The sequence below is a fragment of the Ovis aries genome, chromosome 7 (genome assembly GCF_016772045.2).
Source record: "Ovis aries strain OAR_USU_Benz2616 breed Rambouillet chromosome 7, ARS-UI_Ramb_v3.0, whole genome shotgun sequence".
Lineage (NCBI taxonomy): Eukaryota > Metazoa > Chordata > Mammalia > Artiodactyla > Bovidae > Ovis > Ovis aries.
In genome coordinates, this window is record NC_056060.1 from 4,431,978 (window position 1) to 4,449,549 (window position 17,572).

The 17,572-nt window shown below is 43.6% G+C and overlaps 1 protein-coding gene across 16 annotated transcripts; it reads right to left on the reverse strand.

Annotated features, from left to right (window-relative positions):
* Window positions 1-3,707: 3,707 nt before the first annotated feature.
* Window positions 3,708-17,551, reverse strand: TICAM2 (TIR domain containing adaptor molecule 2). Of its 16 annotated transcripts, XM_060418736.1 has the most exons (6): window positions 17,461-17,551; window positions 17,107-17,279; window positions 16,953-17,002; window positions 15,397-15,478; window positions 13,048-14,852; window positions 3,708-6,348 (listed from the first exon to the last, which is right to left on the reverse strand). In XM_060418736.1, exon 6 carries the CDS (start codon window positions 6,287-6,289, stop codon window positions 5,591-5,593), a length of 699 nt encoding a protein of 232 aa, XP_060274719.1. In that variant the 5' UTR covers window positions 6,290-6,348; window positions 13,048-14,852; window positions 15,397-15,478; window positions 16,953-17,002; window positions 17,107-17,279; window positions 17,461-17,551; the 3' UTR covers window positions 3,708-5,590. The 16 variants fall into 16 exon arrangements, with proteins under 16 accessions (XP_060274719.1, XP_042107905.1, XP_060274713.1 ...); XM_042251971.2 differs by having other exon boundaries at window positions 14,106-14,204; window positions 15,397-17,002; XM_060418730.1 differs by having other exon boundaries at window positions 13,048-14,204; window positions 15,397-17,002.
* Between the last annotated feature and the right edge of the window lie 21 nt (window positions 17,552-17,572).

Sequence of the window (17,572 nt, forward strand, 5' to 3'; positions counted from 1 at the left end):
GGACACTGGCAAAGAGGAGGGGAAACCGGTGTCTTTTATTTTTCTCCACAGGTTAACTTAGCTTTTCATCAAGTCATTTTTACACTCTTCAGTTATTAATTAATGGCACTTCCAAGTATTGTTTACTCCAACTCATACTTAATGTGTTAATTGACAATGTGGGTTGCCAAGTATGACTTGGAATACAAATTTACATAAGAACATCGTTTTCATCTAGCCACTAAATGTTCTAAATCTGACACATTTCTTTTTCCTTGGAGTCTCCTGAGAAACATCAGTTCCGGGGACAAAAACACTGGTTCTCCTGTATTCACTCCTTTTGGTCACTGCTTTAAAGATGTTGATATTCATTGTTACGGCTTTGCTTCTTCAGGTGCTTGGCAGCTCGCTGAACTTTCCTCCTCCCCTTCAGACCTTCCCACGAGTACAGAGGGCACAGTCGTGTTCAGCGACAGCCCATCAGAAGACAGACCGGGAGCCTAAGGCTGTGATGAGGGGGAAAGGCCCAGACTCAAGGCTGACACCTAGGGCAGACATGCTAAAGCTCACCGCACTAGCCACACAGGCCTGGGGTTTAGAAAGGAGTGCACGGGATGAGAGGACCCAGGGAAGTTGTCTCTGTAACAAGCTCCCTCCATCCTTACACCAGGAGGCCTGAGACCCTGGCAGGAGGTTTGGGCCCACACCAAAGCTCCACTAAGGCTTTAGGGATCTGCAGAAGCGAAGGACCCAGGACTGAAGTGGAAAACAGCCCTGACCTGCACTGGAAGATTAAGTCCAGCAAGCAACCCTGAACTCAGGGCAAAAATCCAGTCAGGATGGGAAGCTGAATAGCAGATGAGCACTCCTCTCAGGGGAAACAGTCCAAGCAGCTTCAAGCAGCCTGTATTCCCAGACAAGGCAAAATGATCCCGCCAATCCTGAGCTCTAGAAGACAGCTGAGTTAAAGGGGTTACCCTGCTCCAATGCAAATATATGCAACACTTACGTACGTCTTCTGAGCCTGAGAAGCAACAAAACACCACTGAAGGTCTCCCCTCCAACGCCATTCCCAACTGGCTCCAGTCTATGGTCCAACCTCCTTGTTCGTCATGGGCCCTGCCCCCAGCCTCCTCCACAACCACACCTGTAATCTACACACCGGCTGATTAGGACAGGCTTCTCAAAGCTCAGAGCCTGGAAGGGAACAGAACTGCACACGGAAATAAGGCCCAGCATCTTGCTTCCTCTTCATTTAAAATCTAGTCCTTACAAGTTGCAAGAGTTCTAAGAACAAGGTTGTGGGTTATTTGCCCTCTGCCCCTTCCCATGTTACAGAGTAAATGTGTATAGGCCACAATAGTTCCAGTAGGACAGAAGTGGTATGGCAAGCCATATACTCCTCACTATTTGAGTACCTCACACGTATATAATTTAACCCCCAAAATAACCCTACCAGGGAGGCATTACTGTCTTCATTTTTGGATGAGAACACCAAGACCCAGGAAGATCACAATTTGTAGAGGACATAGGTCTGATTCAATCCCAAAGTTCATTGCAGCACTATTTACAATAACCAAGACATGGAAGCAACCTAGATGTCCATTTGACAGATGAACAGATAAAGTTGTGCTACATTTATACAATGGAATATTAGCCATTAAAAAGAATGACAAAATACCATTTGTAGGAACACGAACGGGCCTAGATATTATCATACTAAATGAAGTAAGCCAGACAAAAGATAAGCATCATATAATATTGCTTATCTGTGGAATCTAAGGGCTTCCCTGGTGGCTTAGCTGGTAAAGAATCTACCTGCAATGGGGGAGACCTGGGTTTGGTCCCTGGGTTGGGAAGATTCCCCTGGAGAAGGCAACGGCTACCCACTCCAATATTCTGGCCTGGAAAAATAAATACAAGTGAACTCATTTCCAAAACAAAGACTCACTAGACACAGAAAACAAACATGGTCTGTTTTCAAATAGGAAAGCGGAATGGGAGAAGAGAACTAGGAGGTTGGGATAAACATATACATACTATACATAAATCAGATAATCCACAGGGACCAATTATATATAGCACAGCGAACTATCTCAGTATCTGTAAAAGGTATCTGTAAAGATGACAGTGTAAATACTCAAATACCATAGAACTGAGAATAAAGACACACAGTAAACATTGATGGTTCAGTGGCTAAGAATCCACTTAGCAATGCAGGGGGCACCGGTTCAATCCCTAGTCCAGAAAGATCCTGCATGCTGCAGGGCAGCTGAGCCCATGTACAGCTGCCGAGCCTGTCCTCTGGAGCCCACATGCAGCAAGTGCTGAGCCCACACAGAGCAGTCGCACTGCCCGCGCTCTGTAAGAAAGCCCTGCACTGAGAAGCCCCCACAGTGACTAGGCAGTAGCCCCTGCTCTCTGCAACTACAGAAAGCCTGTGTAGGACAATGAAGACCCAGCACAGCCAAAAATAATTTAGAAGATACATAGTAAACAAGCGAAACCCCAGGCAGTCTGACTCCACAGCAGTGTGGTGGGGAGAGGAGGTGATGGGCAGGGTCCATCTGGATGCAGGTGGAGAAAATTTTAAAATAATAGTAAAACCAATTAGAAGTCAGATGACTTTTTATTATCGCCATGTATAAACCATTGTCAACAATGCAATGAAGAAATATTTTTCCTCACTTGGGTGAAACCACTCCCGCCATCTGATTCAGCTGGATGCTCCAATGTCTGTACCTGACAGGCAGCAATGGTACAACTCTTAAGGAAAACTCAGCTGGAACGCCGAGGATGGCAGAGCAAAATGATGGATAGACTCTGGTTTTAAAAAAAATTATTGCAGTAAAATGCATATATAACTTACCATTTTAAGCATGCAACTCAGTGGCATTAAATACACTCGCAATGTTCGGCAACCATCACCACGATCCATTTCGAGAACTTCATCATTCCAAAGATAAAACTTTATACCCACAAAACCTGATTCCTGTTTTTTCCCTCTCCCCGGCCCCTAGTCACCTCTATTTTTCTCTATGAATTTGCTACTCTAGGCACCTCATGTAAGTGGAACCATACTTGTCCTTTTGTGTCTTTCTTCCCGTAGCTCCATGTTTTCAAGATTTCATATTAGAGCATGCATCAGAATTTTATTCTTTTTAAGGTGGCATAATACTCCACTGTGTCTAACACTGGGTTTTTAATGAATCTTTGAGGCACATACGTTAGGGGACCTCTTGCTAAGTCAGACAGTAAGTTTACCCTATAGTGCCGGCCATATGGCATTGGCTTTTCTCTTACAGCTGGAAGAATCCTGACACACGAGACACAACTCGGGTTCTTCTGTGAAGCTCCAGGGTGAGCGATGAGGCCCAGACACTCAAAATGCATATTCTCCTGCACGTGGCAAAATTTTACTGAATTTCCCTGTGTGTAAGTCTGAATCTACGCGTGTGTACACGCGTGTACACACTCACATGACAAAGGCCACGGCTTTACCTTTTTATCCTGTTCTTTTCGTAACCCCTTATTACAACTGTTAATGGCAACATAACCAGTTAGTCAGTACTTAACATTTTTCTTCATCATACAAAATGTATTTAACTCCAAATCAAGTGACGATATTGTGCTTGGTGATCTGTGGAGAAGTACAGATTGAGGCCTTTTTTTCAAAACACTTTTCTACAATCTTCACTGACACAGGAAATAATCGAGTTTAGTCAAGGTAAAGAATAAAAACATTTATTTAAAAAACACCATCCAGCGTCAATTGCTCCAACTTTGGCAGGCAGGCAGGCAAGGGTGAGTGGTTAATGTTTTATTTGTATATGAACCTGGAGATGCAGGAAGCAGTATGGCAACAACAACAACAAAATGCTTATCATTAGAACTGAAAAAGAAAAGTGAGTAGTCAGCTACTATGACAGAAGGGAACTTTTAAGTCACCACGCAATGAGAAGAATCTTATCTTTAATAAGTACTAGTAGCGGGGGAGGTCTGACTTACTTGCAAGATTATGAAACATGTTGGTTCATGACTGTGAAGAGGCGGACTGCAGAAGGCTGTGAGCAAACCCCAGTGTTAGCAAGGGGATATGGAGAAGCGGGGATAAAGAGAAAGAAAAAGAGGGCAGAATGTTTCTGCAGCAAAGGTCTCTAGAAAAAATTTTTTACTTAAAAAAAAAAATCTAAGTATGCATTGTAATATTTTTCTGTAAGAGCATAATGGGTAGCATTAGAAGTCAATTATGCTGCAAACATATACAATATCCTTTCATTGTGAGCATATACATGAAGCCTCCTGCATTTATTAAATCATAAATCACATTATAAAATTCTATCATTTGTTTGCTTGTTCCCTTTCCTGGTTCCTCGTTGTTCACATTCTGGGAGAGGACAGTGCCCTGTGAAGATTTATCAATCCAATCCTTTCTTTTCACAGATGAAGGAGGGTAGTAGCTTGCCCATGGTCACATTCCTCCTCAGTGAAAAAGGCTGGAAAGAACCAGGTGCTCTGATACCCTATCGGGCGCTTTTCTCACTACAGCATGATGGGACCCACTCTCTCCCATTCCTGGTCTGCACTTGATAGTTCTCCATCAATCTCTGCTGGGGCAGAAGGGCTGTGAAAGAAAGGAACTGGTCTGCTTGGAGCCTCTGATTCGCTATCATTGTGGGACAAGAAACCATAAAATGCATTTCCCACTTCAAGTCTGAAAGAAATCTACAACACACACACACACACACACACACACACACACTCAGGCTACTGAGAAATATTTCCTTGATAAAGTACTGTGCAAGACAGGAATTTTTAACTGCTTGCAAAGGAGAGGTTACTGATTTTAAAGGAGAACATCTGGCCAAGGATACATACACCTTTCAGAAGCTCTTCAAACAAAGTTCTGGTCATAGCCGATGACCAACGTAGAGAGCTGCTGGCTCCAGAGGTCATGTCCACACCAGGCACAGAGTCCTAACCACAGTAAACCAATGTTGTGGTGGGAATGCCTGCAAATATGTACACTGCAGCAGAAAGGGAAGGACGTTTGACTGGATTCTTTTAAGAAGCCCCACCACTGCCGCATCTGTTTTGGGTTTCACACTTATCAGCACTCCACGTTCTCAACGTTCTAGCCTGGCTGTCCTCGCGTCTGGGTGGCAACACCAGGAGTGCTTCATTACAACATTCATGAGAGGTACCTCGAAAGGCAGGCTGGTCAGATGTCTCGAGGTCGTTTTTTCCTGTGTGTCCTTTGAGGACAAAATCAAAGGGTAATTAACTGCATTTTTTAAATGTCTGTAAGTTTTCATTCAAGTTCAATATAAGAAGATGAATTTAAAATATCCTTTGCAGTAATCATGAACCAGGAAAACTGAGAGGAAACAGAGCTCTTGAAACTCTGGAGATTCCCAGTTTATGGAAACATCAACAAATACCACAGTTCTACAGACTGTCCTGCAGAAATTTATCTTTCTTGGGCTCCACAGGTTTCTGTAAGCGGAAGGTTCTCCTTCATTGAAACTTCTCCTAGGAACTTGTTTTCGCAAGTGAAGATAAATCCTCTGTTTTACAAAACAAGAGTCTGTCGTGTGTTGTGTGTGCTGTCTCAGGCAACAGATTGCCTTTGTACCGTATTTCTGGTCTCTTTCCATATAGCTTGCTGTATCCTGTACACAGACTCCTGAAAAATCCTTTCCACCTGGGTAGGAAAGCCACGACTTTCTTCCTCCAGGGCGTTGATGGTTCGTAGAGCAAAGGGAGTTCTCTCTCGGGGCAGGGGCTTGTTCAGGGGCCGCATCGGGATGACGGAGTTGTACTTGTGCTGCCTGTTAACGGAGTTCATGAGGGACGAATAGAACTGGAACTTACACCAGGTGTCCCTTAAGAAGTTTTCAGTCAACAGTAAGATAGTCCAGGCAGACCCGTTGACAGCATCATCCAAGTTCTGTAAATGCTGTCTGCCACATGGCATCTCGGCAAAGATGATTCCAGGCTTGATGCCAAAGTCGTTTTCCAGCAGGCTCTGGACTCGGAGGGCTTCGGCTGTGTCTTCTTCAGCGTGCAGTATCACAAATTTGAGGAACACCTCTTCTTCTGTGTCCTCTTCAGGGCTCTCCTCCACTCCCTCCTGCTCCCCTGCTGGCATCTCTGCAGTACTGCTGCACACAGCATCACCATGCAGGGAGATGTCTTCAGATTGCTTGGAATCTGACGTCTGATGGCTTTGACTAGTATCCACACTCTGGCTTTTACCCCAGGGCACAGAAAGATGGCAGGGATCCGTTTTAGACTTTCCGATACCCATTATAAAGATCCGAGTCAGAAGAGGAAAGCTTTATTTATCTCTCAGCATTTCATTTCGTTCTAAAAGGAGAAATAACAAAGCAGAAGTACACTGTAAACTCAATCAAAACATTAAAAGTGGAAAATTTCATTCAACCTGAAAAACCTCAGAAGGATTCTAACATAAAGTTCTTGAAGAAAGAAGTGCCAAACAGGTCATTGGGAAATGAAATCACTTGTCTTTTTTGAGCTTCACAAGGGCTACTACAGGTAGTCAAGGCTAAGCTGAAGAGGGCCCAGTTTAATACAACAGGAGACATTTGGAAATTTTAAATGGTACTATATTCACTCTATAAACTTCCATATTAAAATAAATTACTTTGGTATTTAGTGAAAAGGTACCCTATCAACTCTAACCATATGGAGTATAAATCCAACTTCTTTATTCTAACAAAGTATTGTGTAGACTAGAAAGAGCAAAACCTAAAGAAACAGAATATTCCAATATGAAATTCAAAATTTATTTTTGTATCAAACACAAATACGAAACAATACAAATATCGTAAAGATGGCCAGTTATGGGAAGAAAAAATAAGAGAATTTTCTTTCTAATGTACTTAAGGAGGGAAAGGTTTGCCACTGTCTCTGAACAGTGAAGGAACTGCTGGCTGCCACCTGTCATCGATTCTGTCAGTACGCCAGGTCTGGATCCACAGTACACCAAGCCAGCCACCAAGTGGCAGTCTAAGGCATGACAGCCCTCCAATGCTACATACATACGTCCCAAATAATAAACCTAAATGAATTCACCCTCTTCCTTGGTTAGGAGTTATTGCTTTGTTACTATATCATGAAAAAATTTTACTATGCAAAATTGCAGAAAGACGCTTCCCCTGCATTAAAAATAAGTTAAACTATTCAACCTATTTAAAGTGTCAGTTAAAATAATCTTCACTTACTCATTAAAATAGGTTTTTAAACAGACTTAACTTCATCATCTTATACACTAGTTGCTGCAGGTGAGGGCATGTGAAATAAGATGGCAGATTTTTCTAAGACATGTCAAAAACCTCTAGGGAAAATGGTGTGTCAACTTAGATTGCAAAATTCTTGAAATAAATAAAAAATAAACAGGTGGTGCTAATTTAAAGAACTTGCCCGCCAATGCAGGAGACATAAGAGACATGAGTTCAATCCCTGGGTCGGGAAGATCCTCTGGAGAAGGGAATGGCAACCCACTCACTCCAGTATTCTTGCGTGAAAAATCCCATGGACAGAGGAGCCTGGTGGGCTACAGTCCGTGGGGTCACAAAGAGTCGGACATGACTAAAGCGACTTAGCACACACGCGAACAACGAAAGGAAAAAATTACACTATGGATAAGAATTACAATTTTATGTCTCATTTTTCTTAAAGCTGGTTGGCAGAAAAGAGCAAAACACTCCAGAAATCTATGATGTGCTGTCCACCTTCCAAGCACTGCTGCCCACATCCACCTGAAGCAGACCAGCAAGAAGCAAATCAGTGACAATGTCTGAAAACTTCTTCTAATTTGGGGAGGGAGAAGGAAATGGCAACCCACTCCAGTACCGTTGCCTGGAAAATTCCATGGACGGAGGAGCCTGGTAGGCTACAGTCGATGGGGTTACAAAGAGTTGGACACGGCTGAGCAAGTTCACTTAAAGTAAGGAGGCAGCCAAGAGGCAAAGATGCAGGAAGTTTTTCTGTGCTGAAGATCTGCCTTTCCCATCACCACGTGATCCAGAGACGGGGAAGAGGTCCAGATTCATCACAGGGGTTCTCCAGGCTGGAAGGTGTGGGGGTGAGCCTGACCGTGCTCACCCTGAGCTAATTAACTCCATCAACAAAAAGAACAGAAGGCAGGCAGGGAATGTGGAAAGGAACAGGGAAGGAAAGAAGGCTGGGGAAGAGAACCCTGCAAAGCCTTGTCAGCGTCTTCCTCCCCATCACAGCCAGCCAGCACCAGGGTTCAGACATTTAGGTTTCTGCTTCTTCCCCTCAGCTCAGTGGGAGGACAGTGGAGGTGGCCGCTGGGGAAAGGCACATAGGATCGCTTACAGGAATAAAAATGTGTGTTTATACATCTTTAATTAATTTTTTTGGAAAGGCACATTTTGAAAATATTTATATTGAAAAGTCTCACTGCCATCCTTATCTTCCCCATTCATCCTGCTATCCCCATGGCCTCCTACTAGTGACTACTTTTATTAGTTTCTCCTCTATTCTTCCAATATTTCCTTATACATATATCTATATATTTCTTTCCTTATTTAAAAAAGTATCATTGTATATACATACACACTGCCAGAGTAATAGATAGACAGGCAACTGCTTTTTCCCTTAATAATATAACTTCAGAGCCTTCCATATTACATACAGAGAAACTCCACATAATCTCCCAACATGTGAACATATCCTAACTGTCCCGTTCTCGACTATGTGATTTGTTTCCAGTCTACAATTATGAAAATGCTGCAGTGAATAACTTTGTATAATTGCCAGTTCATCTACATGCAAGGTCATCTGTAGAATAATGAGCCCCAATGGGATTTTTATATCAAGACAAATATATTTGTCACAGTGATAGATTTGGCCAAACTGCTCTCTGTAAGACTTAACAGTTTTTTGTTTTGTTTTTCTAACTTGACAGAATGACATGCCCACCTCCATTCCATGCCCCAGTAAAGATCTAAGACCAAAACGACCAATTACTATTGACCACAGCCCAGTGGAGCTAATCACCAGGGCAACAGAAACGTGGAAAGATACAACTTAAACTGAAGTTCTGTAGGGAAGAGCAACAGGGCCAGGATCAGGAGAGTCAGGCAAAAGCAGGTGCCAATGGAATCCCCCACATTTAACAGGAGTAAGATGAAAAGAACTGAATGGCATCTATGCACACTTGGCAAGTATGCAAAAATATTACAGGAAGTAAGAAAGAATATAGAGAAGAATCATAGTAGGCAAGACAAATACAAATTTCCATTCTCATGAAGATTACGCGCTTTGGAATCAGACTGCATGAACATAAATCCCAGCCCTACTATAAAAAAACAATTGCAAGACTTCGTACAAGTTACTGTATGTGTATCTCTGTGCTTTGATCTCATTGTGCATTAAATGGTGATTAATTATAATACCTACCTTTAAGGTTTTCAGGAAGATCAAATGGCTTAGAAGAGTGCTCCATAAATTTTTAGCTGTTAATTTTGTTATTAAATACATAACAAAGAAGCTGAAGAACACTTTACAGTTTTACTTTAGTAACAACGCAGAACTAAGCTGTGTGCATACAGAGGGGTGAGTGGCTGCGGCAGAGGATGTCAGCAGAACTTCCCTTTGGCTATTTCATTATTCTCAGGAAAAGAGGAAGCAAAACTCCTTCCTTAGGACTGCCCCAAACCTCAGTCTGTAGCATAAACAAAACTTAAATGATAGAGGATGGAACCTGCTGGGGTGAGGCTATGGTGTCCACAAGGTTATTATTTTTCTTTATGCTTCTACATGCTAAATCGCTTTAGTCGTCCGACTCTTCGCAGCCCGCCAGGCTCCTGTGTCCATGGGATTCTCCAGGCAAGAATACTGGAGTGGACTGCCATTCCATCCTCCAGGGGATCTTTCAGACCGAGGGACTGAACTGGCCTGCTGACTAGTTCCCATGTGCCCTCGTGCCCCCAGCAGAAGCCTTCTGTGGTTGGAGGAGGGTCAGGGCAACACCCAGGGGGTCCTATCCCACCACAGCCTCTCTTCCTGCAGAAACTCCCGAGGATGTTCCTGGGGGTGGTTACAGCCAGCCCTCTCTGCCCCGGCCCTAACTCAAAACTGAAACATCAGTGTGAATTTCTCATTCATACAAAGTTTACTTTGCTCACGTAAGCCTTGGCACAGTTAATTGTATGTGTCAGCTGGGCAAACCTACAGTGCCTAGTTGTTTGGTCAAACATCAGTCCAGATGTCGCCCTGCAGGTATTTTTAGATGAGACTGCATTTAAAGCAGTAAACTTTAACTGTAAAAACACTGAGTCACTGTGCTATCTAGCTGAATCTAAGACTGTAAATCAACTGTATCTTAAATTTAAAAAGTAAATGAATAAGGCAGTAGACTCTGAGTAAAGCAGATTACTCTCCTTAGTGTGGGTGAGACTTAGCCAATAAATGAAGGCCTTAAGAACAATACTGAGGTTTCCCCAAGGAATTCTGCCTTGGGAAGGCAACAGAGAAATTCCACCTGAATTTCCAGCCTTCAGATGCAAGACTGCAAAGTCAACTCCATCTGAGTTTCCAGCCCTGCCAGTCACAAGAGCCAATTTCTTAAAGTGAACTTCCCACCCTTCCTCCCTCTCTCCCTGTGAAACCTACTGGTCCTGTTTCACTAAAAAACCCAACTATAACCCTCCATAAAACTTTGTTGCCCTCAGAATTAAGAGTTACTGTTTGCTATTTTAAAACATTTTGACAACTTCGAAAGAGAGACTCCCAAACAACAGGGAGTGAAACAATGACCAGTAATAATTTGATAATAAAATACATATTGATCCATAGTTTTCAACCTGTCCTTGTGTTTACCACTGAAAATGCTTATGTTTAAATCACTGCCTCTGAAATTTAATACATTTAACGAACACTTAGGCATCTAGTACTTGGCTCCTTCAGCCCTGGAGAAACTTTGAGTTGTTTTTCCTATCTGAATAGCACCATCTTGTGGCAAATACGTACTAAATTAGTTTCTTCGCTTAATTAACAGGCTTTGTCATTATTAATAACTGTAAATGTTGTTGAAAACCTACTCTGCACCAAGCCCTGATGTGTTTTAGGGATGTGGAGCCAGTATGCGGAGACAGGACTCACTGCACCAGTGCTCCCGTCAGGTAACAGCTGCTACCGGAGCACTCAGGATGGACACTGCAGCAGGAAGCACTCGCATCAGGAAGGCTGAGAAGGGACAGTTTCAGGCAGTGGGAGCAGCATTTGCAAAGACACTTGAGGCACCAGAGGGCACAGCATGTTAGGATCGCTTTGCACTTGGTGTTTAGAAGCCTCAAGTCCATATGCAGGGATGGGAGGGGGACAGGATAGTGTTAGACATCAGGATAGACAGACAGCAGGATTAGAGAGAGTATGGAACCTAGAATATTCGGCTCAGGATTTTGAACTTGTTCCTGTGGGCAGGCAGAGAGCCCCTGGCAGGTGTTAAGTAGGGGAGTGACATGATCTGATTTGTTTTAGACAGGTTAAGATAGTTGGAGTAAGGAGATGAAGCCTGAGGGCTGTGAGGCTGTGGACAGGAAGAGTAATCAGGTGAGAGGCTACTGCAATAACCTGGGTGAGAAAGCAGAGCCCTCAACCAAGTGACAGCGGAGGCAAAAATGTGCAGGAGAGAGGAAAGCTTAGCTTAGAGGGACAGAAGTCGAACAGCTACAAATGGAGACGACATCATTAAGAGGAGGGAAACTTGGAATGCCTGGAAATAGAGGGAACCGGCTGGCATAGAGAAAGAGGATGAAGAAGTGTGTGGGGACTTCTTAGGGCTGAGCTGTCTCTTGGTCACTGGGCAGCCCTGTCTCTCTCCTACTCCCCCTTTCCCTGTGAGGATGGGAGCCACCAAGTTCTTCAGGGCGCTAGGTCTCAGGGTAATGTCTGTGATGAACACTGCAGATGACGTGGTGACCTATAGGACTCTGGGATTTAGCATCTTGGGAGAAAGTGAGCACACTTGGTTTTCAGGAGGCATGGCTGCATTATATCAGAAGAGAGCATGCTGCTCTTCTGGTCCTTGTCTGGAGGTTTAGGAATGGAAAGAAGGGAAGGTATGGATGTTAAGTAGCCAAAGGGGCATTCTGTAGCAGGTACAGCAGATGGGCTCAACCAAATTTATGCCAACTTCCTTTTAGTGAACCTTGCTGTACTACAAAGTACTAAAAGCTGTATTTCCCAGACTTCCTTAAAGCTAGGGTACTGGGTGTAACTTATGTTCTGCCAACATGTCTGAGTTAAATATGAAGGGAGGCAGAGCATGAAGCAATACTTTGCAGAGCTGCTGTGATTCAGGAGCTGGCAGCATGCTGAGCTGCAGGAGGGTTCATGGTTTTGGCAAAAGTCCCTGCTCCACTAGACCAGTTCTGCTGGTGATGTTCTGAGGTGTTCCCAGAAACTCAACCTGGAGCCTAGCTCTTCAACTCGCCCAATGATAGTGTACATTTTGTAATATCCGCCACTATATACCTTTCTGCTTAAACCAGCTTGAATAGATTCTGTTTTCCGCAACTAAACTGTAATTGATACAGCATCCAAATCCAGGCCAGGGAGCTACAGCGAGTCAGCAGCAAAACACAGCACTGCCATCTGTTTCTGTGTGTTCACTGGAAGACAGCCACACCATTCATTCATGTACTGTCTACAGGAAATTTCACGCTAAAGAGGCAGAGGTGAGCAATTCCAGCGGGAGCCGGATGGCCCAGATGGCCCAGGATACTTATTGCCAGGACGTGACAGAACAGACCTGTGCCGGTTAAGATGAGGAACATGCAGACTTTTACGTCAGACCCACACCCTGAAAATACTTTAAAGTCCCCACTAGGGTGATCAATATGTTCAGGAATAGGATGGGTAGAATTTGAATCCACCTGATCTTTACTGCAATAACATTTACTGAAGGTCAGGTCAGGTCAGTTCAGTTGTTCAGTCGTGTCCAACTCTTTGAGACCCCATGAACTGCACCACACTAGGCCTCCCCATCCATCACCAACTCCCGGAGCTTACTCAAACTCATGCCCATTGAGTTGCTGATGCCATCCAATCATCTCATCCTCTGTTATGCCCTTCTCCTTCTGCCTTCAATCTTTTCCAGCATCAGGGTCTTTTCCAATGAGTCAGCTCTTCGCATCAGGTGGCCAAAGTACTGGAGTTTCAACTTCAGCATCAGTCCTTCCAATGAATATTCAGGACTGATTTCCTTTAGGATGGACTGGTTGGCTCTCCTTGTAGTCCAAGGGATTCTCAAGAGTTTCCTCCAACACCACAGTTCAAAAGCGTCATTTCTTTGGCGCTCAGCTTTTAACTCTCACATCCATACGTGACTACTGGGAAAACCATAGCTTAAAATTGTGTGGCTGCTGAGTGGAGAATGAATCAGCCTGACCAGGAGTGGCCATGGAAGGCCAGCTAGGAAGGAGCAGTGTGGTGGGCTCGGGGAGAGATGCTGATCTAGAATGAAAATGCAATAAGGGGGGCAGCGGAACATTTTGAGATGTGTTTTGCAGGTTGACTTGGTGAAAGCTTAGAAGTCAAGGTGTAGGAGTGGAGGGAACAGTGTCAGTGATTGCTGAGGTGACTGGGCAGATCGATGGTGCCATTTTCCATGGTGAAGTCTGGGGAAATAAGGTAGAAGCTACCTCCCAGACCAGCAAGGAAGGCAAGTTAAAAGTACAGTGCAGTGCGTATTATAAGAGATACGAGCAGGATATTATTGGCAGGTGGAGGGGACATGCTTAACTCAACCTGGGGATAAAACAAAATTTGTACAGTCGCTCAGTCACATCCGACCCTTTGCGACCCCATAGACTGTAGCACGTCCGTATTCTGATTGGGTCAATAATTTATATAATAAGGATGTTAAAGAGTTGTGTTGGGCTGTCCCTCAACCTGAAAAATTGTTAATCTTATATTTGGAATTTTATGATTCATTCGTTCATTCAAAAGGTATTGTTGAATGCTGACTGTTACAAGGCTCTGGAGATACAGGGACAAGAAAGAACTGGTGTTACCCCAGTAGAGTTCACAGGCTACTGGGAAAGATGAGAACCTAAGCAGATACTCACACCATAGTAATTAACTGTCATGTGACGAATGCCGTGAAGGGAAGATGCAGGGTGCAGACTCCTGAAGATGCCTAACCTTTCTAATGCCAGAGCTGGAACCTAAAGTGGAAAATACAGGCCCTGGTTTACTTTGACTCTAGTAAGTATCAATGGGTAATAGTTGATACAATTAATCCTTTCATTTAGACTGAGCCTTCTCTATCCTTATGGATTCTATGGAACTCCCGCAAAAAATGAATAAATGGCAACTGACCTTTCATGCAAAGATGGGCACCATAAAGGACAGAAATGGTATGGACCTAACAGAAGCAGAAGATATTAAGAAGAGGTGGCAAGAATACACAGAAGAACTATACAAAAAAGATCTTCACGATCCAGATAATCATGATGGTGTGATCACCAACCTAGAGCCAAACATCCTGGCATGTGAAGTCAAGTGGGCCTTAAGAAGCATCACTACGAACAAAGCTAGTGGAGGTGATGGAATTCCAGTGGAGCTATTTCAAATCCTGGAAGATGATGCTGTGAAAGTGCTGCCATCAATATGCCAGCAAACTTGGAAAACTCAGCAGTAGCCACAGGACTGGAAAAGGTCAGTTTTCATTCCAATCCCAAAGAAAGGCAACGCCAAAGAATGCTCCAGCTACTGCACAGTTGCACTCATCTCACACTCTAGTAAGGTAATGCTCAGAATTCTCCAAGCCAGGCTTCAAGAGTATGTGAACCATGAACTTCGAGATGTTCAATCTGGATTTAAAAAAGGCAGAGGAACCAGAGATAAAATTGCCAACATCTGCTGAATCATCAAAAAAGCAAGAGAGTTCCAGAAAAACATCTATTTCTGCTTTATTGACTACACCAAAGCCTTTGATTGTGTGGACCACAACAAACTCTGAAAAATTCTTAAAGAGATGGGAATACCAGAACACCTGACCTGCCTCTTGAGAAATATGTATGACTATTTTAAATATTTATTCAAACATCTGAAATCCAAATTCTGACATGAAAAAAAGTTTTTTCTATTCTTTTAAAAGAGAGGAAGGTAGGATATACACTACTGATAATATCACAGAACTAGTTGCTTGGATTAAAATAGGAAATAAACATTATAAATTAAATGATCTTTTATTCCCCAACAGCTCTTTGAGAAGATGAAAATATTGCTTTTTATTTCCATTCCCACATATTTTAAAGAGAGAACTGAATTTTGTTATGCAAACTTGATATTCTGTGGTACTGGCTTAGTCACTACACAACTTAAAAATGCATATAATAACCTCTGAACAAGCACCTTCATTTTTCTTCTTCCTGTTATGACGACCTGCTTCTGGAACCATTCAACAAGGCTCCAAGTCAGAGACTACTGCTTCCCACTGAAGAAAAGAAATTGGAAAAGAAAAAAATTGCATATTCTTTCCAGTAAATGGAGGATTTTCCTTTCATTTTCTATATTTCAAAATGAGAACTGGCCTTAAAGCACAAATCTTCTCCAAACCAGAAACAACATTTTATAAAAACGCAGACTGTAAGAGCAAACTGTACATTTTGTCAAAATGAGACTTGGGAGAAAGACGCTTGTGCTCTTTTAATATTAGAGAGCTTTAGCAACCAGTAATGATTTAAAAACGCCATCAGCTTCACGCGACATTAGAGTACTGTTCGGTATCTAACAGCCACTGACCCAGACAGTAAGGGTCGAGAGGATGTCATCAGGACTAAGGCAGTAATCCTTCAGAAAGCCAGAACAGGGGAACGGGTAAAGTGAAGGTGTACAGCCTGCGACAGTCCAGTAGAGACCCCTGCAGGCAAGGAGGATGGCAGCAAAATCAAAGCCACTCCAGCCGAGTGAGCAGGGTGGGGAAGCCGGAGAGACGGCAGGAAAGCAGTCAGGGGTGTGATGACAGGGTCTGTAGCCACAGTCAGAATTTTGTTTTTATGATTCTGATGAGAAGCCACCAGAAGGTTCTGAAGAGAGGGGAAAGCTCTGACTAGATATTTCTAAAACTAGCTGCTGTTTGGAGAAACACTGAAGACAAGAGCAAGGGTAGAGGTGGGAAGATGTGATCAGTCCTCACAGTCTTCTGGGCAAAAGAGGATTGTGGTTTGTGTTAGAGAGCGCATAACTTATGGTAGGATTTGAGCTATCTTTCCAAGGCAGAGTCAACAGTTCGCTGAATGCTTGCATGTGGGGTCTGAGCTGAAAAGAGGAGTCAAATGACAATCCCTTAGACTTTCAGCCTCAATGGAGGGCAGTAACATTTCCTGTGATAAGGAAGGTAAATGAGAGAACAGAAGAGAGGACTGGGTGGATGCCTGTCAGTAATTCTTTTGGAACACACTAAATTTAACTGCCCATCAGACTTCCAAGTGGACATGTTAAGCTAGATACGAGATGTTAATCTAGAGCTCAGGAGAGAAGTGAAGCTAGAAAAAAAAATCTGGAAGTCATCAGCTTATAGATGGTATTTAGAGTCATGAAAAATGGCTTGGGATAAAAATTGCCTTGGGAGAAAGTAACCCAACACCGTAGCAGTGTAACTGTGGTGGCTGAGAAGAGGAGAAGCCTGGAGACATAGAGTGGCCAGGGAGGCGGAAGGACATTCAGAGAGTGGTGACCTGACAGCCACATGAAAGAAAAAATATCGAGGAGGGAGCAAATAACTGATTCATAGGAGGTGAAAACTCGCACAGATAACTGATTTATCAGGAGGTATTTGTTAAATGAATAAATTTTTAAAATATCACAGGGAGCAAATGACTCTACAGATGAGGTGTAAAAGATCCAATACACAGCTGGACATCTGAGGAATGTTCATTTTGCTTCAGGAGGAGGAGGTAAGTCATTACTCTGTATCTGCTCATCTACTTTTTGATTTCAGTGAGTTGCTTAACTCCATCTGCAACCAACACATTAATTACGATGTTAAAACGGGCCATATTTTTAAAGTTTACTGCCATGAAAAACTGGATAGGTCCTAACAAATACTGAAAACGAGCTCACCGCTGCCAGCCCTAATTCTTTTCATCCAAATTAGCTTTTGGACAAGGTCCCAAATAAGCAAACCAAAACCAAAACTTTCAGCACAGACTCAAGCGTGCTTGGGGGAGACTCCCACCAGGAGAACTTTTAAGCCTTCTGAGACGCTGGGCTCTTTGCTTAGGGTTCTGAGATTTCTTAAAAAAAAAAAAAAAAGGTTTTCTAGTTAAAATGAAGCTTCAAGAAAGGTAGAGTTTCGAGAGGGATTCTCCCCTCGGAGGAAGGCGACTCAGCCGAATAGACGGCCGGCTCCCCCACCCCCCGGCTCCCCGAGGTGGCGGCCCGCCCAGCGCCCGACCCTCCCGGGCCCCGGCCCACCCGCGCGGACGCCGGCTACTTGCCGGGGAGGTGCGCTGCTCCGAGCCCCACGGCGACGTCTGCCTCGCCCGCCGAGCGCTGGGCCACTTCCGGTGGGCGGGGGTCGAGACGG

Coding starts and splice junctions, on each gene's coding strand:
- TICAM2 (XM_004010183.6), bottom strand. CDS start 6,289: ATGGGTATCGGAAAGTCTAAAACGGATCCCTGCCATCTTTCTGTGCCC.